The sequence below is a fragment of the Tachysurus vachellii genome, chromosome 17, assembly GCF_030014155.1.
Source record: "Tachysurus vachellii isolate PV-2020 chromosome 17, HZAU_Pvac_v1, whole genome shotgun sequence".
In the NCBI taxonomy this organism is placed as follows: Eukaryota; Metazoa; Chordata; class Actinopteri; order Siluriformes; family Bagridae; genus Tachysurus; species Tachysurus vachellii.
The window spans coordinates 16,866,475-16,894,102 of NC_083476.1; the positions used below are offsets into that span (position 1 = coordinate 16,866,475).

General features: G+C 39.7%; 1 protein-coding gene across 4 annotated transcripts; it reads left to right on the plus strand.

Annotated features, from left to right (window-relative positions):
* On the plus strand, positions 1-25,449 carry cxxc5a (CXXC finger protein 5a). 4 transcript variants are annotated; one of them, XM_060891509.1, is made up of 3 exons: positions 1-291; positions 9,065-10,161; positions 24,307-25,449. In XM_060891509.1, exons 2-3 carry the CDS (start codon positions 9,310-9,312, stop codon positions 24,349-24,351), a joined length of 897 nt encoding a protein of 298 aa, XP_060747492.1. In that variant the 5' UTR covers positions 1-291; positions 9,065-9,309; the 3' UTR covers positions 24,352-25,449. The 4 variants fall into 4 exon arrangements, with proteins under 4 accessions (XP_060747492.1, XP_060747491.1, XP_060747494.1 ...); XM_060891508.1 differs by having other exon boundaries at positions 1-287; XM_060891511.1 differs by having other exon boundaries at positions 1-287; positions 24,310-25,449.
* The last annotated feature ends 2,179 nt before the right edge of the window (positions 25,450-27,628 follow it).

The following is a 27,628-nucleotide window of genomic DNA, read 5'->3' on the forward strand; positions in this document are numbered from 1 at the left end:
GAAATGTGTTTGCATGCTCGTCTCCGTGAGCGGGGATGTAGAGGTGGGATTGCGAGAGCGGAGAGGTTCGAGAGCCCACGCGTTCAGGCGTCCAGAAAAAGTGCTTTTGACCGTGATTCGTCACCCGGTTCTGCGCGCTCTCGCCTCGCTCAGGGGCTCCATGGTTTCCGGGAGCGCACAGTAAGCTTTTGCTGCTTTCGTTTTGACGTGGATCGGCGCGGCAGGGATCGGAGACGGACCGCTCGGACGGACACTCGGAGCCCTCCCCTTAGCTGGAAGCCGCCTTGGTAGGTGCGAATTAAATAAAATGGAGAAAGGAGGGGGACACGATTACGAATATGCAGATTTATGGAAGGGGCGGGTGGACAGGGAGTAGAGGGGATCATAGTTTGTTGAAGTCTCAAAAGTTGGCGTGTCATCTTTGCTGATGATCAACTGGTCTGGGTGAAAGAGAATGGTTCCGCCGAACGCTCGCGGTCGCGCCGCTGTACACCGACCGCCGGCACTGCGCTTTCACACCGTCGAGCCCAGACAAAAGGTATTTTTGTGCCGCTTTTAATGTCACTCGGATTCACTGCCTGGGTTTACCTGATGCGTTTCTTTTTCCTGGCTGCGCGTGGAAGTCATTTCCTACACGGTTCTTATCTATTCGAAGTATAAAAATCATTTTACAACGTTTTAAATTCCCGCGTTTGATGTGAAAGGATTTATTTTGTAATTATAATGGCGAGGTTTTAATTACGCCGTGGATTATTTTCCAGATGACACGGTGCGTTATTGGCACATTACCGTTCTTATGAAATATGTGGCAGCGGCACGGCGTGGACACGTACCGTGCGTGCGTATGTAGACAGGTGGGCTTTGGTGTGTACGGTGATGTGCCGCTTTATGGCAGCGGAACTTTATGGCAGCGCACCTGTGCTGTATGAAAGCTATATAACGCAGGAAGCGGTGCAACTGAGCCTACCCGACTAATTACGCAGTCTGCTTCAGCCCAGAGGAAACGTGTTGCTGAGCGTTGTCGAAGTTGAGGATGTGTGATGTGTCTGTTTTGTTCTCCCCCATATCGCCATCACTCATTCAACTTTGGTCATTACTGGACAAGTTTTCATTTCATTTCAACTTGAGGCGCACGGGATTTACAGTGGATGGTGAAAGTGCAGATGTTGCTGACGCCTGAAAGCGCGTCATTTTCTCCTTAACATCAGCGTGATGCTGGAGAGGGGGGGTGCGTGTGTGTGTGTGTGTGTGAGAGAGAGAGAGAGAGAGAGAGAGAGAGAGAGAGAGAGAGATGGAGAGAGAGAGAGAGAGAGAGAGAGAGAGAGAAACTGAGAGTGTGAGGGAGAGAGGGGGTGGCTGGGGGGAGCTGTGTGTGTGTGCGAGCGCGCTCGTGTGTGTGGGTGTGTGTGTGTGTGTGTGTGTGTGTGTGTGTGTGCGCGCGTGCGTGTGTGAAATTGAGAGCGTGAGGGAGTGAGAGAAGGGGGGGCATGAGAGAGGGAGGAAGAGAGATAGAGTGTGTGTGTGTATATGTGTGTGTGTCTGCCTGCGTGACCGCCCGTCTTTAGGGGAGTGATGCGTTAGATTCCGCATTACCTGGACTAATAAGCATCTGCCTGCGTGACGTCTCGAGGCAACCTCAAGTAGATTTTTTCCTCCTGCTGGTGCTGTCAGCCTCCCAGGCGAGAGGGCGTCTCAACACTTCTTTCATTACTGTTTTGGTCATTTTACTCTGCAACTGTGCTGATTTTTTAATCTCATTTACAGTATGGGAAGCACAACATGTGCCATAAAACTATGCTAGAAATTAAAATATTGATGAACAGCACAAAACAAGAATACACACTTAAATCAACGGGCTATTGATTTCTGGCTCATGCTGGAGATGTTGGGATTAATGTGGCGAGTGTACGTGGATGGCATGGGGCGTGAAGAGGGTCTGGTTCGGATGGGATGGCTCTCCTGCAGAGGAAGACTAATTACCGACACACACACACACACCTCCAGGGAGGAAGCGCGAGCTGTGGTTACGAACAGCTTCTTCTGACGGGATCAGTGTAGTGCTGAAAAACTGCTACAGTAAACAAGGGAAGTGTTTCTGCGGAAGTGTTCTGGCTGCTTTTTATAGGCATATACTCATGCTGAAGCATGTAATAACTCTGTTTATAGTGTTACAACTCTAGTTCTACAGCTATAACCTGAGTTATTACATGCTTACAACACGTGTACAACATATATGTAAAGGGCTGTAATGTTTTATAAGAAAAGAATACGGTGTATTTTATTTGTAGTTGTACTTGATTTCTAATCAGTTTACGGGAAAAACAAGCCTAAATTATTTCATCTTAAAATAACTAGATGATTGCATAGTCAGTTACCAAAGATTTCTTATAACTTTTAAACCATAACTGAGGTTGCAGAAGCACTGGGAACACTTACACCGCTTTTGATATTCTCTGTCTTGTCTTTGCCACATTTTGATAAAAAAAAAAAAAAAATTAAAACATTTATTTAGAATCTTTTATACTGTTGCTTGTGGCATAACTGTTTTCAAACATTATCTAAAAACCAACTTAGCACTATTTATTTTGTAACTTTGCAAGTCTCTCCTATGATAAAGTTCTCACTGGCTATAAATTAACATAAGGCAGTTTCTGTCATGTTTCTTTTTCTAGAACCTGGATATATGCACCACACATGGTGATTATTATGTCATGGTATACTTTGTTTTTCCTTCTAACAGGCTTCATGTGAAGACACTATATAGCTGATGTAAACCAAAGCAAGTACATTTTAAAAATCAGTCCGTAAAAGTATTTAAAAGTTTAGCATGGATTTAGTTCAGATGGAAGTCTTTCTCTTCATTGAAAGCTACTTAATTCCAAAGTAATTTAGATTGATTTCTAATTGATCATGCTCAATTTTTTATTTTTTTTTTTTTGCTTAACCATCATTCTTGTCCCAAGCACTTTCTCAAAGTTACTCCCTTGACAGTTATACAGAAGTTTAGTCTGTTTCACAGTTTATTCTTGAAGTTTATTTTTGGACACAACTTAATTGGGTTTGGCCTGAAGGGGTTTTGACATAATGTCCTGTTACCTGAGTACCTTAGCCCACTTCACCTGATTTGCCAAACTTTTACACAGCTTAATGGTAAATATTTGCACAGCCTAATTATACATAATATATGGTAATACGACAGCATATGCTTCTGGTTTTATTTAACTTCTTTACACCCAAACAACTCGTGTATTTCACCCACAAATATGATCTTTTTGGTAATCATGCTTCTCTTCAGAACTTAATAGGGCAAAACTGGTTTCGTAATTGCAAGAAATCAGTGGATTTCCTCTTACATTTTAGCATTTAAATGAATAATTTCATGGCTATTACACTGAATACTGAGTCTGAGGTCTTCAGTAGTAAAGATTCTGATTGAATTTGTTCAATAAATAAAAATATACAGTGCTGTTTAGCTTCTAGTGCAATGGTCCCAGTTGTTAAATCTACCCATTTGTTTGTGACTTCTCTCGTTTAACAATATTTCTCATTTTTCACAGTTCATGGTTTATTGATGTTAAAGGGAAGGTCTCCGTTGTTTGAAAGCCAATGTTGACATTTGAAATCACCAAAACAAACACACCCCTAACTCAAATGGGTCCCACCCCTGTTTTGATAGCTCCGCCCCACACATACACCAGACAAGTATAACTCAAGTATAACCCAGACAAGTATTATGGCGGAACCTGTTGGGGCAGCTTACCGAGGGGATATTTTTATCAATAAATGAACTCAATGAGTAATAGTATGGTAATACAAATGTGTTTTGTAGTACTGTGTGTTGTACCGTGAAAGGTTTAGCTCCGTTTCACGCGGAAGACGTTTAGTTCTCTCCAGCGCTGGAAAGCTGATCCTATATTAACATGGGTCCTGCTTCTTGCCTTATCGTAAACCTTTCTTCACTTACTTTCTTTGTTTTTATCCGCCATGTCAATGTTAAAACCGCTTTCTGCTAATGTCACACATGCGCACTGAACACTCTCGTCACCCATATTGACAAGACACGCCCCTTTCTGCTCATTGGCTACACGTTAGTTTTGTTTTTGTTTTGTTTGTCGTCCCGACTCAGTTTTCTGAAGCATTTCTCAAACAACGGAGACCCCACCTTTAATTAACGTTACTTAAATGAACTACCCAAGTCCTTGAACTACCCAACAAGATAAAGTACCATAAAAGTATTGACCATTCATGGTTAGAAAAGACATTACGTACCTCGTGTACTTCCAAGTAATCATAATTATTAATTACAATTATTAGTTACTTTGTGAATGTTAAATGTCATATGAACCATCTAAGCTTTCCTGATAGTCTTGTTTCAGTTACTGAATAATTCAAAGAAGTTAGTGAGCAATACAATTTAACCAGTGGTGTAAATAATTATAGTCAACACTTCCTGTCTTTCCTCTTTCTTGAGATTGCAAGACAAAATGCTTTAATTAACAAAGCCATCTATAAGTACTGCTTAATGAGTTATGGAAAGTGCTGGACTCACACTATGCTTTTGTCTTCCCCTCTCACATAATCTATAATTGAGTTTGTAGTCCAGTGTCCAGGAACTGGCTTGTCTTTTATCTGTATAAGGTAAACACAATGTAAAGCATCAATATGCAGCCATCATTTTACACCGAAATAAGATGTAAAGGCTGTAAAAACATAGAAAAAGATTTGTCATCTGTCATCAGCAAATCATCATGATGATACAATGCTGTTATTCATCACAGCATTACAGCTGTGTGAAGAAATAAAAATCCTTGTATTGTTTACTCAGCACCGAATCCTGCGAATATCATCACAAGACTGATTTAATTTAGACAGTAAACAGGAAGCTAGGCTAGAACAGTTTCCCAAACTCACCGCTGGAGGTAACAGAATTCTTTTATTGTTTTTTTTTTTTTTTTTTGTCGGATCATATGATGATAAAAACAGAATTTCAGTAGGCTTCTTATCTACTGTGATTCAACTGTCACTCAATATTTTTGTACAAAAAATATCCTTTCCTATTTTATTATTTGCTAATTATACCCGTCAGTAAATCCTTTGTATGTGAGACTGGATTCTAACAATCATCATTCAATCCGCCAAATTTTTTATGTTTTGTGACATTCAAATTTAAAAAAAAAAACATTTCAAACTTTGTCTTATATTTATTACCTTCAGTAACACCATCGTCTTTAAGTTATCATTAATTCATGTGCTAATTCCTTATGCTGCTTCAGTTCTGTAGGATTAACTGTTCTCCCTGATCCCAAGCACACGCTGATATTTTTACTTTTCTGTGCAAAAGTCTTGTCTTTGTCTTTGACCTTTTGCGACCTCTTGCTATGAGTCACATGGTTGTCCACATGACTGCACAGTTATTAACTGCTAAAAGGCATTTATTCAGCTCACGCTGGATTTTAGAGCACAGGTGGGCTGAGGAACTCAAGGCCCTGAAAGGCACGGACACTATCACGCATACTGTACTCTTACTCTGATATTGAGTAGGATGTTGCCTGGTTCACTCTTTGGGCACGAAAAAAAATTAGCTGTGACAGCCAAGTGTTTACAAGATGCCTGGATTTTCAAACTGGACAGTTAAAGATTGGAAAAACATTGCCTAATCCAATCTTCAGCTGTCTTCAGTCCAGTTTGGGCAAGCCTGTTCCTGCTGTAGCTTCAGATTCCTGTTGTTGGCTGACAGACGTGGAACAACGATGTGGTCTGATGTTGTAGCCCATCCTTCTCAAGATTTAGTCTTATGTATTCTGAGATGCTTTTTTGTTGACCACCACGGTAAAGAGTGGTTATTTGAGTCAATGTTTCACTCCTTCCTGTTCAGACCACTCTGGCCATTCTCCTCTCATCATTTCTCTCATCAACAAGGTGATTAGACCCCCGTAACTGATGCACAGTGGAGGTTTTTTGGTTTATTCTGTGTAAACTCTAGAGACTTCCCCGAAGATCAGCAGTTTCTGAATTACTCAAACTAGCCTGTCTGTAGCCAACAAACAGATCACATTTTTTCCCATTCTGAGGTTTGATGTGAACATGAACTGAAGCTCTTGCCCTGTATCGGCATCAGTTTATTGCACTGCTGCCACATAATTGCATAAATAAGCAGGTGTATGGGTGTTTGTAATAAAGAGGCTGGTGAGCGTAGTGCAAAAAGTCATTCAGAATGTGAAGACCAACAGTCTTTGAGCAGCATTTACATAGAAAATACATCCTTAAATATGTATAGGAAAAAGAGACTGTAATTGACAAACACAGCATGTGCTCTTTGGAGGCTAATGATACCAAAAGAATCCCGTTTGAGAGGCAAACTCTCTCTCTCTCTCTCTCTTGCTCTCTCTCTCTCTCTCTCTCTCTCTCTCTCTCTCTCTCTCTCTCTCTCTGTGTGTGTGTGAGAATCAGATCTAAAAGAAGTGTTAATGGATAGAGAAAAATCAAAAATTGCTCCCAGCAGAGTGTGGTTCTTAATAACTGACTGGTGATAGACAATGGTGAAACCCTCTATGCTATATATTTACACATCTATGTTAGATCTTGCTTTATGTCCATACTTATGAACTACTTTGTACACTGACCATGTTGGATTTTCTTCTCAATGTGGAACCAAAGAAAAGAAAATAATGGCAAAAATATAATACAGTGGTGCAATGAACAGCTTTTTAACTAATCTGTTATATCTGTATATTTATTTATTTAGTTAATTATTTAATTATTTATTTACCTCAAGCACCATTAAGAAAAAAAACGTCAGTGCTGCCAGTTTAATTTTTATCCGTTCTAACTTCTTTTTTCAGTAAAAAGTGAACATATTTTCTTTATTAGTTTTGCTGTAGTTATTGGATATTTCTTAGTAGTTATAAAAATATATGTTTTAAGCTGATTCACATTCCCATTTAATTGAATGTAGATTTTCTCCCGTGAAAATTGTATTTGTCTTTGTGTTATAAAAGGCTATTAGAGTATGAGAAGGGATTAATAAATTAATATACCTTTTTTAATAACCAGGTACTTTATACACTCATGTCTATACAATTTAGTAATTAAAACCAATGCCTTAGTTCAGTTGAACTTCATGTTTACTTTTCATGGGCCTGCTTCTTTTCATGTCATCTCGATAATGAAGTGCGGTTGGGGTGACTGTGTTGAACCCTCAAGTTTTCCCTATTAAAGGATCTGCTGATTAAGGATCAAACCATACAGTTGATGGCCTAATGTTTAATCACATTCCATCCTAACATATGTTTTACATATGTTTTAAAATGTATTGTATGTTTGTTTACTGTTTGAGGCCTGGAATAAGTGAAAGTAGCCTATTAACAGCACACTTTAATGTGGTTCTCAAGGAAGTTACTAATAAAACAAGATTCGAAAATTTCTAAAAAGACTGGAACAGATAACAGCCACATTTTAGATGATGGTAAGCGTGGTGCATGGTTTGGGGGGATGGTTGGTCACTGATGGTGTGTGGCCAATCGTTGGCTCCATGGAACATCCATGAGTGTGGAAGGGATTTTAAATGTGCCATGTTGTCATTCTCAGCCAGAATGAAACAGAACCCAAAGGCTGCCAGCGATGAACTAGCAAGGTCTGGGTAAGACGTGATTTTTCTGAAGTTTCGAGCATCCAAATGAAAGTGTTGGCGCACAAAGCGAGTTGAACGGATAAGAAATGTGACAGTGGGGTTGTGCCATGGACCTGTGAGATCTGTGTGTGATGGGGCTGGCTTGGCAGGCGGGAGGCGAAGCTGCCTGGCTCAGCGTGGCCACTGGTCAGGAACAGAACGAGAGAGAGATAGAAAGAGAGATGGACTGGCTGTGGTCCACTGGCGCCTCAGACCCCTGAGCTGGAGAGAATGCGGGGGCTGCACTCCTGCCTTTGAAGCTTTACCTCCCACTAATTCTGGCCTTCCAATTTCCACACACTGCGTAGACACCCCCCACCCGCCTAGCCCTCCCTCCCCCTCCCTTTGTTTCCCTTATAAGGCCAGGCCTGGCCATTTCCTCAGCGGGGATGTGCGTGTCTCTGGTCATTGTGTATGGTGGTTAAACTGATTAAGAACAATAACAAGTCTTTTATTGAATTTGTTTGCGATCAAACAATGTGTAGTATTGCCATGCAAGATCTCTCCAGGTTTGTCCATGTCACAGATGTGACGAACATCCGCAAATAACTTGTTGCTTGGTCAAATTATTGACATCAATTTTGTATACGTTTCTATGACAACTCAGAGATCAGCTTATTAGAAGTTCAGTCAGAAACGTGACTGACCAATCCACAGGACCAATCCACTGAAATATGGATAGACAATGTACATGACCTCATTAGAGGTGCAGACGTGACGTTACACACTGCAGAAGTCATGAACAAGAGTCCTAGTATGTGACTACAGAGATGAAATCATGGCATATTTTCAGGAAAGAGTGTACATTTGATTAGAATACTTTAGAATTTGGACAAACTTTAATTTGATTTGAGATGTTATAAATGACACTAATTAATTACCTCTGGAGATTGTTGTAGGATATCAGTATGTACAGCGTGTGACTGTAATATGATCCAAAACACAAATCTCTCTTTTTAAGTTTGTTTTCAATGTTAGTAGGTAGTCAACAAAGGTTAGCAAAGGTTTACTAGTTTGCTAAAATTTGAGGCCTGCTTACCCAAATGCAGTGCAAATGATACATGCTTTACTACATTGTATTGATCAATACTGCTTTTTAAAACCCAAGTCCTGAGTCATGTCTTTTAAAGCACGACTTTACCAGTTAGCAAATTGATTCCATCCATTAGACAAAATTAAGCTAAATACTAAAGAATAGCATTTTAAGTTTTAAATTGGCTCTGGTTTAACAACATCTTTAGGAAACTGTAAAATACTTTATACTGTATGAGGACTTGGGTTTTCTGATGGTTCCTTGTGGTTAGATATGTTTCTTGATCTATGATCTTGTTGAATGGTAGATCAATTCATATTTATAATTTTTTTTCTCTCTCACTCTATTCTTCTTTGTGGTAGTTTACCGTTTGCCAGTGGGAAGATGACGGCTGAGGTGTAAAGCTGGTTCTTCAGTGCAAAGGCCTGCCTGCCATTGGCTGGCCACTTTGTCAAAGAGGAGGCTCCTCCCTCATCTGGGCATCCAGTGGACTGAGACTACTGCCTGGCTCTTCCATAGCTAATCCCCTGTCCCCTCCCCAACCCCACCCCCCACCCTTCCACACACACACACATACAAACACACAATCACACCCTGGGGCTGGACCATGTCTGGCGGACGGCCGGAGGGCAGCCGGACACCCGAGGCCCAGGACAAGGACAAAGATAAGGACAAGGACCGGGAGCAGCAAAGCTGCAAGGAGGACAGCCCTGTTGTTGAACGGCGCAATCGCAGCGGTATCATTAGCGAGCCCCTCAGCAAAAGTCTGAAAAGGTCTCGCACTCTTTCCCAGTACACTGCTGCCTGCCCTCAAAACACCAATGGACTGAGCCATAACGGCCAGGCCAAGGGAAAGGTCCAGTCTGGCCAGCACAATCAGCAACAGCAGCAGCAGCATCCGTCGTCCACGGCTTCGGCCCTGGTGCCTGCCAAAGCGGACAGGAGCCTGGAACAGGCACTTGAAGGACACAACGGCTTACTACACTTTGCTCAGGCAGCAGCACTGCTTAAGCGAGCAGGCATGGAGCACATGCTGCTGCCTGGGGGCATGGGTGCAGGGGCGGGAGTGGGTGGAGTGGGCACTGAAGCAGGGTCGGGTGATCTGGAGGGTGCATCAGCAGGCGACACTGTGGGGGGCCTCACGGACTTCCCGTATGGCATAGGTGGTGGCTTTCCCTTCAACCCGGCTGGGCTTTTCATCATGACGCCGGCTGGTGTGTTCCTTGCCGACAGTGCCCTGCACATGGCTGGCCTGGCTGAGTATCCAGCACACAGTGAGCTGGCCTCTGCTATTAATGCCGGCAAAAAGAAGCGTAAACGTTGCGGTATGTGTGCGCCCTGCCGGCGCAGGATCAACTGTGAGCAATGCAGCAGCTGCCGCAACCGCAAGACAGGTCACCAGATCTGCAAGTTCCGCAAGTGTGAGGAGCTAAAGAAGAAACCATCTGCTGCACTGGAGGTAAGACCAAAAACACTACTTACCTTTGTGGGCAGTAGGGTGTAGTCATAATTTATATCCTGTCAGATTTATGGTACTTTTGTGCTATAGAACAGATGAAGACTGACAATTCGGTGAAATCCTCAAACAATGTGCTATATGTAAGGTAAACCTGGTAGTCTGTCCATGTTGTGCCTATTTATATTTTCAGCAAATTTACTTTTTTCTGGAGGAAGAGCTTAACATAGTAGAGGTAACTGTGGAGAGAGCCCGTTCCCTTCCTGGAGGTCCAGATTGGTGGGGTTAAAGAGGCAGGTGATGAGGCTTTGGGGTGGCAGGTGGCAGGATTGGGGGAGTGGGTGGAAGGACAGACATGCACCATGGGGACTTCTCTAATCTGTCCACCCACTGTGCTACATGTCTCTCTCAACACAGCCTGTCTTACTGACATTGCATGCTACAGAGTTTGTGGTAAACTTTACCAAATAAGCCCAGAGCCATTTCAAGACCATGGGATAAAAGTAATAAAAGAGCTGGTACATGTGACTTCTGGAAATAATGTGTCTTATACATGTGTATAATGATATATAGTATGGATGCAAGTTTCTAGTAGAAAGAGTGGGATGCACATTAGTAAAATGTGTTTGACCTGGCCAAAGAACTGTCATCTGGAGCACCAGGTGCCACAGTTGTCCTCTGTTTCTCTCTCTTTTTCTCTCACATGTCCCTCCAAACTTTTTTGCTGAGGTCATCTGAAGTTGGTTTGGCATTCTATGGCATATGTCATTCAGTTATTAATTTATGGAAGCTCTTCTTGCTTTAATCACAATCAGTATTCTTTCTTAAAATTAGATCAGTTAAATCAAGTTTGATTTTCTGCTAACAATGCAAATACGTCACTGCAGCATATTCCTGTATTAGGGATGTCTGCATCTCAAAACAGACATGGTGACTTTTCAGAGATTTCATTTATTTTGCTGCAGTTAGAAATTTAGCCGTGACAGCATGTGTTAGCATATTAGCAACTGGCTAGCTACATTGTGGAAAGAATGAAAATAACAGTTGGATATGCTTTCATTCAAGCACTCTTCTTTCATGGCTATAAAAGTGCAAAAACTGTACAGGATCGATGTTTGCTACAGTAAATGGTTCAAACAAGAACTCTTTTTTATGTTATAGTGTTTATAGTCTTTATTTTTATTAGCCTAATATTGAAGCAGTGAACATAACACTGAACTGCAAATGTTTAAAACAAACATAATTATTCAAATAATAAAAGGAAATTAAAAAATTAAATATTAAAAGAATCATAATATCGTAAGTGCCATCTGTGCAGCTGATTGCTCCTTGCTTTTATGGGGTTCGTCAGAATTTGACACACACTCATTGAGGTAATGTTACGTTGTCCTCTGGCTCCTTTCAGGTCAGTTCACACCAGACATGTTCAGGGAGCAAAAGTGTTTCACTCCAGTTATCTCTGTAAGACCATAAGACTTGTGCTTCTTGCTATCACTATAAAAGCCATTCTACCTACAACCAAATTTGCTGAAATTTACCTCTGTTTGCTACCTTAGATGTTATGTTATAAAATAAATAAATAAATAAATAAACAAATAAAGTGAGATTAAGTAGGTAACATTACTAAAATAATAACAAACAATGCTAGCTTGGTTAACCAATAGTAATACACCATTGCTGCTGTATAAATAAAATAGAAATCGATTGAAATCATACACTGACACTTTCTACATTTTGGGAACTTGGAAATAATTAGAAGTTGTTTGATCATTTGGTTCAGTTTAACCTTAAGCTAACCGCTAATATTGTGTGCTATAGGACACTCAGACTGCAGTCTAGACAATTAAAGATTAGCTTACTGCTAATGTATGTTATAGTGCACTAGTGATCTAGGTTATTTAAACATTAGCTTACTTAACTTATATCTAATAGCAAAACATGTAGACAAAGCATCTCTAAGTAACTTTAATCTAGTGAACTGATTAGCAAACCTGAAAGCTAGCATGGCTTGTTATTCCTTTAGTAATGTTAACTACATAACTTACTTGAAAATGAAGTTATTTTTCGGTCTTTATATTTATTGTTGATTTGTAATTACTATGCGTAACATCTAAGGTAGCAAAAAGAGGTACCTTTCAGCAAATTGGGTTGTAAGTAGAATGACTTTTGTCCTAATGTATATACATCATCCTAAAGCTCATCGCATATAACCTAGATCAATGTCAGACTGATCCAGGAGTCATTTGCCATTTCAGATAATGCATGCTTTATAGCTTGTGTTTGCTTAAAAAATAATCCATCTGGCCTCCAAGGCTGGTTTTTAAGGCTAAACAGCATTAGAAAGATATCCTAATAGGCAGGTAAGATTACTGTCAATAATGCTTATAAGTATGATAGAAAATACCAGAATTCATGTAAAGCTGATCAGATAGACAGATTTTTTCCATATAGGATGCTTGCAATGAGTAATGAGTGCCTTAAAGCTTGTTCATTTAAGTATCTGTTTCATAGGTTGAATAGCATGCACCTGGTCACACGTCACATAACGGCAACTACAAGTTGACTTGTCTTAATGTTAATGCTAATATTGCTATGGATGGTACGTATAGCATCAATTAAGTACATAGCACCATCCTATCAAGCTTCTCTACATGCTAAAAGTGTTTTAATTTCTGCTAGCCGTTAGCTGTTATTTAATGTCACTGAATGAATCAGATGACGCAGCATTAAGTGTGCGGCTTGTTAAAATGAGTTGATTTCTATTAATTTAGTGTTGCAGTGACAGGATGGACAAATCATGAATTTATTAGCTATCCCACAGTGCATGTACATGCTCCAATGTACTGCTAGGTCCTATGATTTAGTTTAAAAACTTAGGTGAAATATTGGTATCTAATGTAATGTAATAAAATAGTGAGCAATAAATCAAAAGTGTGTGTGATCATGTAGACGTTGTGTTTGCATCACCAACAAAAAGTCTGTAAGTCAGTAGCAAATATTTATGCTAATAGCTATGTTGTTCTGTCCTCACATCTCACATAAAAGATCATTCATGTCTTGCTGGCTTCTTTTTGCTGTTGATGTTATCAGTATTTCCTCATACATGTGGCCTATGGTGACTTATTACACCTAGTAAAAGGTATCAGTCAGATACAGTTAGCCAAGTTAGGCCTCAGCTGCAACGGGTGCATGTATCGTGTGCCGTAGTTACAGTAGTGAGGTGAAGTGTGTTGAAGTGTGAAGTTTAAACATACACAACAAGTATGAACTTGTGTTTTTGTGGATGTTTATTCAGGAGAGTAATATTTTTCCAGTGGTTGAAAATAATTGACCATTGGGCAACTATGAATAAAGAAATTAATAGCCCAGACACAAAATTAACTTGTCCTGAGGTACTGATTTGTCCACTCCAGCAGTAATAATGAAAGTGCTTATAGCCTTTTTACTGTAGAATAAGTAACCATTTATGTATAAAGGTAGAGCTAATTTACAGAGCGAACAAAATAATTAAATTGGAGAAAAGAAGAATAACTAATTGAACATACTGGCTTTATGCAGTATACCCCTTATCATGCTTATGTAGTAATTTTATTCTTAGATCATCATGTTTCTTCTGTTATTTATTATACAATGCAATAATTTCACATTTTTGTAGCCTCTTGTAAATGGATAACAACGTACTAAGCATGTAAATGAATGATATTCAAATGAAACAGGTTCAACAGTTTTGATATGTAAATTACGCATTATCTCGTCTCTGTGAATTAACTCAAGTTACATTATTATTAAAAAGGTGGTGAGTACACTAAGGCACAAAGGCACTAAGGCAAGTGTACCTTCTCATCCAGAACATGAGCTATGTAATGCGTCATCGTTTTGGCACTAATTAATGGTTTTCAACAATTACGCGCTGATACAGATGGGATGCCGGTATATTAACATGTCTCTTGGGATTATCCTCCTTTCAAAACGTATTAAAAGGCCTTGTGTCATTCAAATGGCAAATTAATATCATTTTTAAAATGACATGTGCATTATAAATTTGATCTGTGTAGTCTATAGTGTAATCATACGGTATAATCTGTTGCTAGAATTGGCACAATTCATTTTTTTTAATACAAGATTTGTAAATGTTTAAAATGTTTTATGGTGCTTAAACCTCTACTGATCCTACCGACACCACAAGAATGACTTTTTTTTAAAGAAAATCCAATTAGTCAAATTACATCCCCTACAAAATAGATGAACATGTTGCTTACAAGAAGGACAGGCTGTAATGTGTTCAGTTTCACTTGTGTTTGTGGTAGAAAACAAATAAATCCCCTTTTTGTAGTTTATAGGCTAAAAAATGGATTAGTTCAGTTCAGTAGAGGTAGATGGTCTGGAATGGCCTTTTAATTGTTTATCAAAGGAAACTCCGTTGTATGTTTTATGTGTTTTCATATAGTCATTTTATGCTTCTTTTTTTATTTTGAAGTACTTCATACTCACTGTTTCGGGATTTTTTAGTATCTTTCACACACTCTCTCTCTCTGTATCAGTGCCTAGTTCTTTGTAATAGAATAAATCATGCATTTATCTCATTTTTTCCAGAGGTTTCTTTGCCAAAAGAATCCACATTTTGCTCTTAAATGAGTAACAGGTTTGAGAAGTTTAATATAAAATTAGCAAATACGCTGACATCCGCACTAAAGACATAAAGGATATTCAGGCAATTTACTTAAAATAAATTTGAATTACTTACTTATGTTCAATGTATAACTTGTAAAATATGGTCCAATTCAATCGATATCACAATAATCACAGCAAATAAGAAAAGAAAAAAAAAGATGTTTCAGGATGTTTCAGGATATTTGGATGATGCAACTGTTGAAAATATGACTTGTGAAATATTCCAGATATTTCATCGGGGTAAACGCAGACCCCAAACGGCTTATTGAATATTGTGTACATTTTTCATAATCTGTAATAGATGACTCATGGAAAATAATGTGATTAAAGCATTTTAATGATTATATTTCTAAGTAAAATGTAGTTATGGGTTGTACAGGCAAAGGTGTTGTCTTTGTTTTCCAGTGAAGTAGATTTGGTAGGTGTTATTAGTATTGTAAGTTCTTTTTCTGAAGCTTGCACACAGGTTGTTGTGAAGGACACTTTACCTGTGTTAGAAATGTCTTTTACCGTTACTTTGCGTACTTATTTGTGAATGTTATATCAGTGGGACACAACTGGCTGTCCAATCGTGCTACGATAAGCCTGTCTCAGCACTTTACATTGTAATTCTGCCTGCCACAAAAACAGGCTACTTCTAAATATGCATCACTTTGGTGATCTTGTGTCAAGACAGGGGTGTGCTGCAGAATCCTGATAAAATAATGTGTCTCTGGAGATGTTCTGATACTCTGATACAAAGCCATGAGAATAACAAAAGGTCTGGAATAGAAGGTGATTTGTGTGTACAGGCTTTTTAATCACAAATTTGTACTTTTTTGCTTTTCGTCCTCAAACTTCATTAACTTTGATGATTTGTTTTTGATCGTGACCATTAAGCAAACAACTTTAGATGCATTACACTCTTCAGACATCATAGAGAATAGGTCGGTGCATGGATGTATCACAGACAGACTTACTGCCGTAATATTGCTTTCGTTTCCTAAGCTGCTCTAATAGCTGGAAAATTGGGTACAGCGTGAAGCTCTAGCGCTGCTTAAGGGGCCACTTTGTATGTGTATGGTGTCAAACAAGGTCATGGTGTGCAATGGGATCATAGTGCCATCTTACATTACAGTAATTAAACTTGCGCAACGAGCCTTTTGTAAAACAGGTGACTGAACCATTTCAGTCGCCTTACCCAACATCTCTATGAGGCACAGAACAGGTTTGCGTGGATCTCCTCGCTGTAATTTCTTTTCCCACAGCTCATCTGAAAGAGGTACCTGTTATAGTAATTCAATTATTATACTGTACAGATTGAGCATGTGTTTTGACAAGATGCATAATTGTTTGGCTTGCAAACGCTAGTTTTGCTAAACAAATACTAATTCCGGCACAAACCCAGAGTGATACAGTTGGCATACACACAGACTCTAATTAAGATCATTGGAAGCTGAGTGAATAAACACAAGTCTTATTGATTGATGTGGATGTGGGAATATTTTTGTTAAATGAATATCTGACAGAGGAATTGTTTACATTTTGAGTGTACAGGTGGATCATCAGAGCTAAACTTAGCTAAACGGATGATTTAGGGTGTTTAGTTTGCTTTAGTTTGGTTTCACTGAATAAACTAAACAAAAAAAAAGAGGAATGCGGAGGGTTCAAAATGAATAGCCTTCGTTGTCAGAAATAAAGTGACGTGTAATTCAAACTAAAAGTCTTTTTTTTTGTTACATCCGCAACCGCACCCAGTACTATGTCAAGGTTTTTTCAACGGACTCAAAATAGAATAAAAATAAAAATAGAATTACAATAAAAATGAAATTGAACTATACAGGTAATAGTAAGCAAACCTTTTGTTTATGTAGAAATAGCAAAAATCAGGCACTGCCATTGCGCAACACAGAGCTAAGCTATTTAACTAATTAAAATAATCACATCCAGCATTTTCTTTCTCTTTTTGTTGGACAGCCTAAATTCACAACACATGGCCACTTGGCCACAAGACGCTACAAAGATAGTCTCAGAACGGTGGTCTTAGTCCCCACCTGTGTGTGATGTTGCTGTGCTGTCATCTGTCTGAAAAACCACACAGAGGACGCACCAGGGTTTGATTCTGACAGACTAAATGCTGCATCTGTGAAAGTGCCCTAGATGAACCAAGAAACCTGTTCATAAGTCACACTCCTCACCTGCATTGGTCCATATGGGTTCTTGTGTTTGTGAAACCATGTAGAAGCGTGGGCTAGTGACATTTGTGGCCTGTGTATAGTACCATGTGTAGGTGTGCGTGTTGGGGTGTGAAGAGAGGAACAGACGGAGAGCGAAGGAGTATGTGGGTATTGCCGCAATGTTTGAGGGGTTGGTGGATCTGCAGGTTTCATCATGTGTTACTGTGCCTAAGTGAGGGCCATCTTGACATGATATACAAACAGAAAGTGAGACAGACAGACAGACAGACAGACAGACAGAGAAAGCATGTGAGAGAGATAGTGATAGTGAGAGGAGGGGGTGGTGTGCAGTGCGCCACCTCACACCTCTCCGATGTGTCTGAATTTATTTTGGGATCACTCCGTTTTAACAGCAATAGGAGAAGCACAGGAGAATAATAACTGGCTGGAATTGCTTGACACACACTTAGCCCAACACTTATCCCTTTACTTACCATCCTCAGTCATATTCTTACCCTAACACTTTTTCTGTGACCTACATTAAAACTCACCCCAAAATGTATTCCTAATACTAACACCAACACATACAACAAAACGTATCTCATATCTTTTATCATAACTTATCCCACCATTATAATTCTGTTCACATTTTTCAATGCTTGCTCCGAAACTGATCCCCAAGGTCTATCCTACCCTAACACTTATCCCAAAGTTTATCCAGTTTTCCAATATTATCTCAATATTTATCTTGACAGTTATGTCAACTCTTAATCCATTGCGTATTATAGTGTTTGTCCTAATGCTTATCTAAATCACTGACCTACGTTTTATCCCAATGCTAATCCCTATACCTATTCCAACACTTATCCAATGTTCAAGGCTTACTACAATACAAATCACAAGGCTTACTGCATTACATATTATAGTGTTTATCCCAATGCTATCCCAAACACTTGCCCTAACATTCATTCCAAAGTTTACCTCAAGACATATCTCAGTATTTTTCCCAAAGTTTATCCCAACTCTTGTATGGGATAAAATGCAATATTTATTGCAAGAGGTGTATGGGATGTTTTAAATTGCTTATCCCAGTGTTTACTCAAAAATGTTCCAATCATTTATATAGCTATTTATCCCAACACATATCCCAATGATTAACCATACACCTGTCCAATACCTAAATTGTAAGTTTCTTTACATCCCTATCTACGTATTATAACGCTAAAACCCAATGCTTACCCTTATTACTACAACAATTATTCATCATTATTACCAACATGTAAGTGGTTACCCAAATCACGCATTCCAAATCTTAAACCAATTGTTACCCCCACCATTTATTCTAAAATGTATACCTACATGTGATTTAATGCTTAATTCCAATGCTTCGAGCCAATACTTATCCCTTAAAACATTTGGTAGTCCTCAGCTCTACTTCATATTGCTTTTCCGTTCACATTATGGAAGTTTGATTTGGTCTGGTTAACACGTATGATGTACATTAATTTCATGGTGTGCTTATTTTCTCTACTGTTTTTAAGTGTAGATATTCAGGAATTGGTGTCCTCTTTATGCGTCTAGCTTTGTGTCTTGGCACTCGCATTATAAAGGGTGATTGATGTAAGATTAGACCTATACTAAGACCACAGGGAAAAGACAGTGGGCATTCTCTTAAGCATGTGTATAAAATGACCCATAGTACGTTTCGACCTACCGACATGCTCTTGTCTATGTATGAATGAAGATGTTTCATCATTTATTTACTGCTCAATAGAGTCTCTGTAGAGGTACGAGTGGGATGAAGGGTAAGAGTAGAGCTCTATTATGTTCATTGTAAAATCAATGGGGAGATTAAAATGGGGGAAAAGATGGGCAAGAGGGTTAGAGAACCAATTGATACTCCAAGACAACGTGACAGGTTCTGCTATTTTTACATTGCATGGGTCAAAGAGCATGGGTCATGGGGTTTCACTGGTGAGTGAGTCTTGTGAAAGGGTAAGGCATTTTTATGCTGACTACTTAAGTTTTTGCTGGTTCATAGGTCACTATTGACATAGCGGCAGTGGTTGATGTGTAACACGGTGATGCCTGACACTGCGATTTCACACAACGTGATGACTTGTGACTTGGCAACATGGTACAAGACAGACATACCTCTTTTTCCTCACATTTAATGAGAATAATTCCATCCAAACATTACAAGTATAAGACAGTGGATTTACAGCTATAGCAGACAAAACGACATGCCCGTCATTTCTTTTCTCAGTTATGTCATGCATGCCAAGGCTCATTTGTGTCAGGTACTGTACAATGTGAAATTAGTTAATAGGTCACTCTAGCAATGATCTCTTACACCAACTTGTTTTTTTTTTTCAATTATCATCTCAGAAAATGGGTCCTGCTAAATTACTTTTGGATTACTTGCTGAGGTACCGAAAGAACGAAAATAAGCAAAAACTATTTAGTGACATACAGTTTTGAGTTAGACATAACACATAATCCACAACATTATCATTATCATGTACATGCTTGACAAAAATAAACAAATGATAAAAATGAAGTGTTTCCTGATGTTTGCTCTTCTGTGATCTTTTCTTGTAGGGCGATTTTGTCTTGTTTAGATCATTAGGTATATATTTTTTTCATTCTTAAAGTTAAATCAGGACAGTATAAAGCTCTCTAGTCAGACTTAATGTGAGTAAAGTTTATAGTTTTTGTGTGTGTGTTTGTCTGTTTATTTGTGAATGTGGGTTACTCTGACTGAGAGTGAGATTGTGTGGGCCAGAGTGTGTTTGACTCTGTGCATGTGTGTGTGTGTGTGTGTGTGTGTGTGTGTGTCTGTGTGTGTGAGTCTGTGTGTGCAAGAGGAGACATGTGAGCTCCTCCTGGCTCGGGGCAGTGTTAGTGAATGTGTGAGATTCTCTGCCGCAGTAGTGTTGCCTTTGGGAGGGAGGCGACAGCTCATCTCCACAGCCATGCCTCAGTACACACAAGCCCTGCCCTAGTCCCAATACTAACTACCACACCTACATACAGCCTCAACATACCCTACTACATCCAGATACAACCTCAGTACAGTCTACCAAACATTTACACAGCCTCAGTATGTTATAGTATAGCTCCACATAGCCTCCATACACCTTACGACACCTATAACCATCCTTAGTGCATCCTACAACAAGCATGCATAGCCTCAATACTCAATACACCTACACACAACCTCATTACTCACTATAGTTCGTACACACTTTTAACACTCAATACAACACATGCATATAACCTTAAAACTCAATATTGCACCTATACAACCACAGTACAGCTTACCAGGATTAGACACAGTCTTAGTACAATCTACTACACCTTAACACAGCCACAATACTCCATTCTGTACCTTTCAAACAGTAACAATACTCCATATTGTACTTTTCAAACAGTCACAGTACTCCATATTGTACTTTTCAAACAGTCACAGTACTCCATATTGTACTTTTCAAACAGTCACAGTACTCTATATTGTACCTTTCACACAGTCGCAATACTCTACTGTCTTTCATACAGCCATAATACTCCATATTGTACCTTTCACACAGCCCCAATACTCCATACTGCACCTTTCACACGGCCACTATACTCCACACTGCACCTTTCACACAGCCACAATACTCCACACTACACCTTTCACACGGCCACAATACTCCAAACTGCACCTTTCACACAGCCACAATACTCCACACTACACCTTTCACACAGCCACAATACTCCACACTGCACCTTTCACACAGCCACAATACTCCACACTGCACCTTTCACACAGCCACAATACTCCACACTACACCTTTCACACAGCCACAATACTCCACACTACACCTTTCACACAGCCACAATACTCCACACTACACCTTTCACACAGCCACAATACTCCACACTTCATCTTTCACACAGCCACAATACTCCACACTGCACCTTTCACACAGCCACAATACTCCATACTACACCTTTCACACAGCCACAATACTCCACACTGCACCTTTCACACAGCCACAATACTCCACACTACACCTTTCACACAGCCACAATACTCCACACTACACCTTTCACACAGCCACAATACTCCACACTACACCTTTCACACAGCCACAAAACTCCACACTACACCTTTCACACAGCCACAATACTCCATACTACACCTCTCACACAGCTTGCACTCCATACTGCAACTTTCACACAGCCACAATACTCCACACTACACCTTTCACACAGCTTGCACTCCACACTACACCTTTCACACAGCCACAATACTCCATACTACACCTTTCACACAGCCACAATACTCCATACTACACCTTTCACACAGCCACAATACTCCATACTGCACCTTTCACACAGCCACAATACTCCACACTACACCTTTCACACAGCCACAATACTCCACACTTCACCTTTCACACAGCCACAATACTCCACACTGCACCTTTCACACAGCCACAATACTCCATACTACACCTTTCACACAGCCACAATACTCCACACTACACCTTTCACACAGCCACAATACTCCACACTACACCTTTCACACAGCCACAATACTCCACACTACACCTTTCACACAGCCACAATACTCCACACTACACCTTTCACACAGCCACAAAACTCCACACTACACCTTTCACACAGCCACAATACTCCATACTACACCTCTCACACAGCTTGCACTCCATACTGCAACTTTCACACAGCCACAATACTCCACACTACACCTTTCACACAGCTTGCACTCCACACTACACCTTTCACACAGCCACAATACTCCATACTACACCTTTCACACAGCCACAATACTCCATACTACACCTTTCACACAGCCACAATACTCCATACTGCACCTTTCACACAGCCACAATACTCCACACTACACCTTTCACACAGCCACAATACTCCATACTACACCTTTCACACAGCCACAATACTCCATACTACACCTTTCACACAGCCACAATACTCCATACTACACCTTTCACACAGCCACAATACTCCATACTGCACCTTTCACACAGCCACAATACTCCACACTACACCTTTCACACAGCCACAATACTCCACACTTCACCTTTCACACAGCCACAATACTCCACACTACACCTTTCACACAGCCACAATACTCCACACTTCACCTTTCACACAGCCACAATACTCCATACTACACCTTTCACACAGCCACAATACTCCATACTACACCTTTCACACAGCCACAATACTCCACACTACACCTTTCACACAGCCACAATACTCCATACTACACCTCTCACACAGCTTGCACTCCATACTGCAACTTTCACACAGCCACAATACTCCACACTACACCTTTCACACAGCTTGCACTCCACACTACACCTTTCACACAGCCACAATACTCCATACTACACCTTTCACACAGCCACAATACTCCACACTGCACCTTTCACACAGTCACAATACTCCATACTACACCTTTCACACAGCCACAATACTCCATACTACACCTTTCACACAGCCACAATACTCCACACTACACCTTTCACACAGCCACAATACTCCACACTACACCTTTCACACAGCCACAATACTCCACACTACACCTTTCACACAGCCACAATACTCCACACTTCACCTTTCACACAGCCACAATACTCCACACTGCACCTTTCACACAGCCACAATACTCCACACTTCACCTTTCACACAGCCACAATACTCCATACTACACCTTTCACACAGCCACAATACTCCATACTACACCTTTCACACAGCCACAATACTCCACACTACACCTTTCACACAGCCACAATACTCCATACTACACCTCTCACACAGCTTGCACTCCATACTGCAACTTTCACACAGCCACAATACTCCACACTACACCTTTCACACAGCTTGCACTCCACACTACACCTTTCACACAGCCACAATACTCCATACTACACCTTTCACACAGCCACAATACTCCACACTGCACCTTTCACACAGTCACAATACTCCATACTACACCTTTCACACAGCCACAATACCCCATACTACACCTTTCACACAGCCACAATACTCCACACTACACCTTTCACACAGCCACAATACTCCATACTACACCTCTCACACAGCTTGCACTCCATACTGCACCTTTCACACAGCCACAATACTCCATACTAATCAGTACTACACCACACACACTCTTTTGGTTCGACTTAAAAGTTCAAGTCATACTTTTTTGCATGAGTAAATTCAGGAACTGTGTGAATTTTACTCACATCCCAGTCATTTGGGAACTATATATGGTTTTGAATTCATCACTGAAGTGACCTGAAAAACTGTACTCTGCAGTACCTGGGGCCTGAGAAGCTGAGTGCAGGCTGTTTCTGATTTCTTTTAAATAATTAATAATAATGTCTTGGTGAAGGAGGTTTGTTAAATGGATTTATCGATAATTGAACATAAATTAATATAACTCTAAAATTAATGTATCTCTTCTGCCGTTTTTTTTATCATGTTTGCACAGGAAATCACATATTAGCCCTTTACAGTCACTGTCAGTACTGTTAGAGCTAAATGGATGGTTAATAAAATCAGGACTTGTATTTTGTACTTTGATATGGAAACTTAACCTCGAAGGCCATTTTGTTTGATTAGTTAGTACTGATACAATCAATTTTTAACAGCAAAATATCCAAACAGATATTCTAGATAGACTCCAGGGGAATTACTTGAGCACTTTTTTATTTTGCCTGTTAAGTACTCAAGCTATCAGAATGTCCACAATACAAGCCTCAAGACATACCTTCAGCTTCAAGTCTCAATACTGGACCTAAAAACCGTCTGTATTCTTAATGCACACCTACGCACAGCACTGCTGCACTCATTAAGCTGGCCGTGGCTTTGTCCCAGTCCATCTGGGCTTCAGAAGAAGACTCTGATAAACAAGGCGTGAACGGGAAGAAAGTCAGAGCGAGACAAAGAGACACCGATAAGGTGAGGGAGTGTCATGAGTGTGAGTAGTGGGGTGAGAGCTCGACGTGACTACGTGGTGACTAAATAATAAATGTGCCATATCAGGTTTCACATGGAGCCAAGGCCATAGCCTGTGGCTAAGGGAAGGGGGAAGGGAGAAAGGACAGGAGGGACAGCACAGATGAGATTTTTCCAGCAAAAAAGAACTGGAAAGTGAATCACAGACACGACCTAAAGCTAACATTTTACATGTGTGTCAGTGTGCATGACTAAATGATAAAATATGATGTCTTAATTGTAATTTCCTCTCTCTTTCTTCCCTTCTGTGTCTTCTTTCTCTAAGAAGGTGATGCTGCCAACGGGAGCGGCGTTCCGGTGGTTCCAGTAGGGCTGTGACCTCCAACCTCCACCCAAAGCTCTGCCATCAAGTGCAATGCTAACTCTCGCTTGGGCCGACTCCAGCAACGACACTGGCTAGCAAGCATACAAACCACGAAAAAAGAGAAAAACAAGCACCAGAAACTTCATATAAACACACACACACACACAAATACACACAACAAAGCAGAAACGCTTACAAAAACGTAATCAATCGAATAATGGATGCACCTACTTATTCCTTGAACCAAAAATTAAACATAATGAAAAAAAATTATGGCAACTTTCATTCCCTTTTATATGTTTCCATTTTGGTACCTTTTTGTCCTTTTTCCAGCAGGTTTTTTCTCTCGCTTAAACATTTGAACAGTTCATTGCCAAACAGAAATGACAGACTGAGTGTGGACAATCAACAAAATTTCTGTGTTTGGTGTTAATGTCGTTCACGTGTGGAAAGATACAGTACTTGTGTAGAGAATGTAAATTTTACAGCTATATTTTAAAACTAGTGGCTCATGGCAAGCACTATTGTAATTTAGCACCGTTGTTCTTACTTAAACCTCTGTATTTTATGGATTTTTTTTTTTTTTTTTTTATTTTAAATTTATAGTTTGGAAAAACTGATCAATGTTTGTCATTTCAGAAGAAAAAAAAAGAAATAATTTCAAGATGTAAAAATCCCATTTTTCTGAATGGAATGAAAGAACAAATATATATGTCGAGACCCCACGGTATAGTGTATAGTCAGGATAGATGATGACTGTTGTACATGTGGGGTTACTACTACTGGAAGTTCCTTGACCACCAAACCATCCATCTGTCCTAACACTTAAGTCTGCACTGTTTTGTTGTAAGACTGTGGCCATATATTCGTTACGATGTCTCCGTTGTGCAGGTGTGGATTCATCCTCCCAAGCACTTGGAGACAGCACTTACTCTGCCCAATGAAACGCACTGAAAAATTCTTCTTTTTTTTATTTTATTTGTTTCTTGGTTACTCTTTTATTTCCATGACATTGCCAGTAGCTACATCTTTTAAAATGAACAGCGATGTTTGTATTGGAATTAGAAGTATGGGCTGGTTTTGTGAATAAAACAAATGCATGTATTTGTGTCAAGAATTTACAGCTCTGACGTCTGTCTACTTGCATGTTTTTTAAGAAACGATCAGAAACCAAAAAAAAAAAAAAAAAATATCCAGAAGAGTATGGAAATGTTCACAAATCTTATAGGTTGTTCAGTTTTCAATAAGGAAAAAAAAATAATAAAAACACGATTGGACAAGAAACTGTCATTTTGAAATGCAATCAAGGTCTGTGATGTTATTTTGGGAAGGGGAAGGTTGTAGCTACTTACAGCATATAGGACGTATAAAATAAAGCATATCGCACTAAATAAAGCACACCGCTGTTAACAGAGGACAGATATCCACACAAGGCACTAAGAAATGATCCTGCAGTACTGAACCACCAAGGAATCTTCAGGAATAAATCTCTTTCGGTGACACAGTCTGACATTTACAGGTAAAAAACACAATTAGAGACGGATGAATAATTGATACTGAGCCAGTATCTCCGATCCACAGCCGGGGTTTTCTGAGTAGGACTGTGAAGCCGGATTTGAGGGGAGGATGCTGGAAGATCTTCAGCAGAACTTAACAAGAGAGGGTGAAGAGGCACTTCTCTGTTCATCTTCATTCTTCTTACACTAAGCACCATCAGTTCTGCCCTGTCAGTAAACCTAACTCATACATGATTATTCAAAATTTCCACTCAAATCATGTGAGAAACTATTTAACTTCAGAAGAATTTTCATTAGAAATCGCTTTAAACATGACAGTAAAAAAGTGCTAAAATGATTAAAACCACTAAGGAGATTTTCAATTAAATACAAACAAATTGTCTGTCTTGAAGTTTATTTAGTTATTTATTAGAAGTATTAGAAGTTAGAATCATGAGTAACCTGTTATAAATCTTAAAATTCTCTTTGTCTAGCGTCTGTAAACAATATATCGGTCAAAAGCTCTGAGTTTAGCATCCAATCAAGTTCATCATTGTAGAAAAAAACCTGACAAGAACCCCACAAATCTGCTGTTAGCTTCTCAGGCTACACAATGTATTTCATGCTACAGCAAACTGTGTGTTATAGATACAGTAGATAAACCTGCAAACTGCAATGTTGAGCTTGAGGAAAAGTACCTCTGTCCCTACCTTGGTAAAATCTATCAATTTGCTTGAGTAAAAAAAGACTATAAATATAATCTTACAGGATCCCTCTCTCCGAGTCATGTACTCGACCGAATTTGAAAATGCATGTTGAGGTAAGTTTAGCTGCTAATTTGCTAACATTAACTGACTACATTTAAATAGGTACGCATTATTTCTTTGCTAATACCTGTTTAGACTAGCATTGATTTCAGTAGCTAGCAGAAAATGGCTAGGCAGCAAGTGAAATTCTAGCTGATGCTAATATTATTTGCTGCTTAATTAATATTTTACTTCAGATTATTAGCGAAGTGTGTAGCATCAGTTAAACATAAAACAAGCTTACAGCTTGTTTGCAGAGATGGAATGATGTTTTCAGGCAAAATGTTGTAACTGCCTCAGAAGTTCAAGCAACAACGCCAGTTATGTTTTTAATATGCGTTATATATTATGCATGGTTCAGAAATACAGTTTATCTCAGCTTGAAATGTCGTTACATGAAGTCTTTATGAATGATGATACATCAAGTGGGATAATAAAATTTGAAGACGCGGAAGAAGAAGAATAGTAAGACAGAGTATCTTTCATTCCTGTCATTAGTTATAAGGGATCACTGAGAAAAGTTTTTTTTCCCCATTTATTTATTTTCACCCAATCATTTTTCATGATTCTCATGATGTCACATGTTTCCTCGAGTATGCATGTGCCATTACAGGGACCATGTGTTACTCACATATTCCTTAAATAAATAAAAAATAAACATAAAACGTGAGATGCATGTGATTTTTCTGTAAGCAAAGCTAAGGAGTGTGGGGTAAATGTGGGCTGTAGGGGGTCACATATGAGTCTACTGAGAGTGACAGCGTAGGCCCGTGCTGCTCTGTCCTGGATTGAGTCCTCATGCTGTAATGAGCGCAGGTCTGTGGTGCAGCAATCGCAGAGGCATCGGTAATGAAGTGAAATCTCTGGTGGGGGCCCGGTTTGTTGGGGTTCGAATGTGTGAGAGAATGTGAGTGTGTGTGTGTGAGTGAGAGAGAGAGAGAGAGAGAGAGAGAGAGAGAGACAGAGAGAGAGAAGATAAAG

Excerpts from the sequence above, each read along its gene's own strand:
- cxxc5a (XM_060891509.1), top strand. The coding sequence starts at position 9,310 with ATGTCTGGCGGACGGCCGGAGGGCAGCCGGACACCCGAGGCCCAGGAC. Across the intron at positions 10,162-24,306 it reads AACCATCTGCTGCACTGGAG|AAGGTGATGCTGCCAACGGG; the intron begins GTAAGACCAAAA and ends TCTTTCTCTAAG.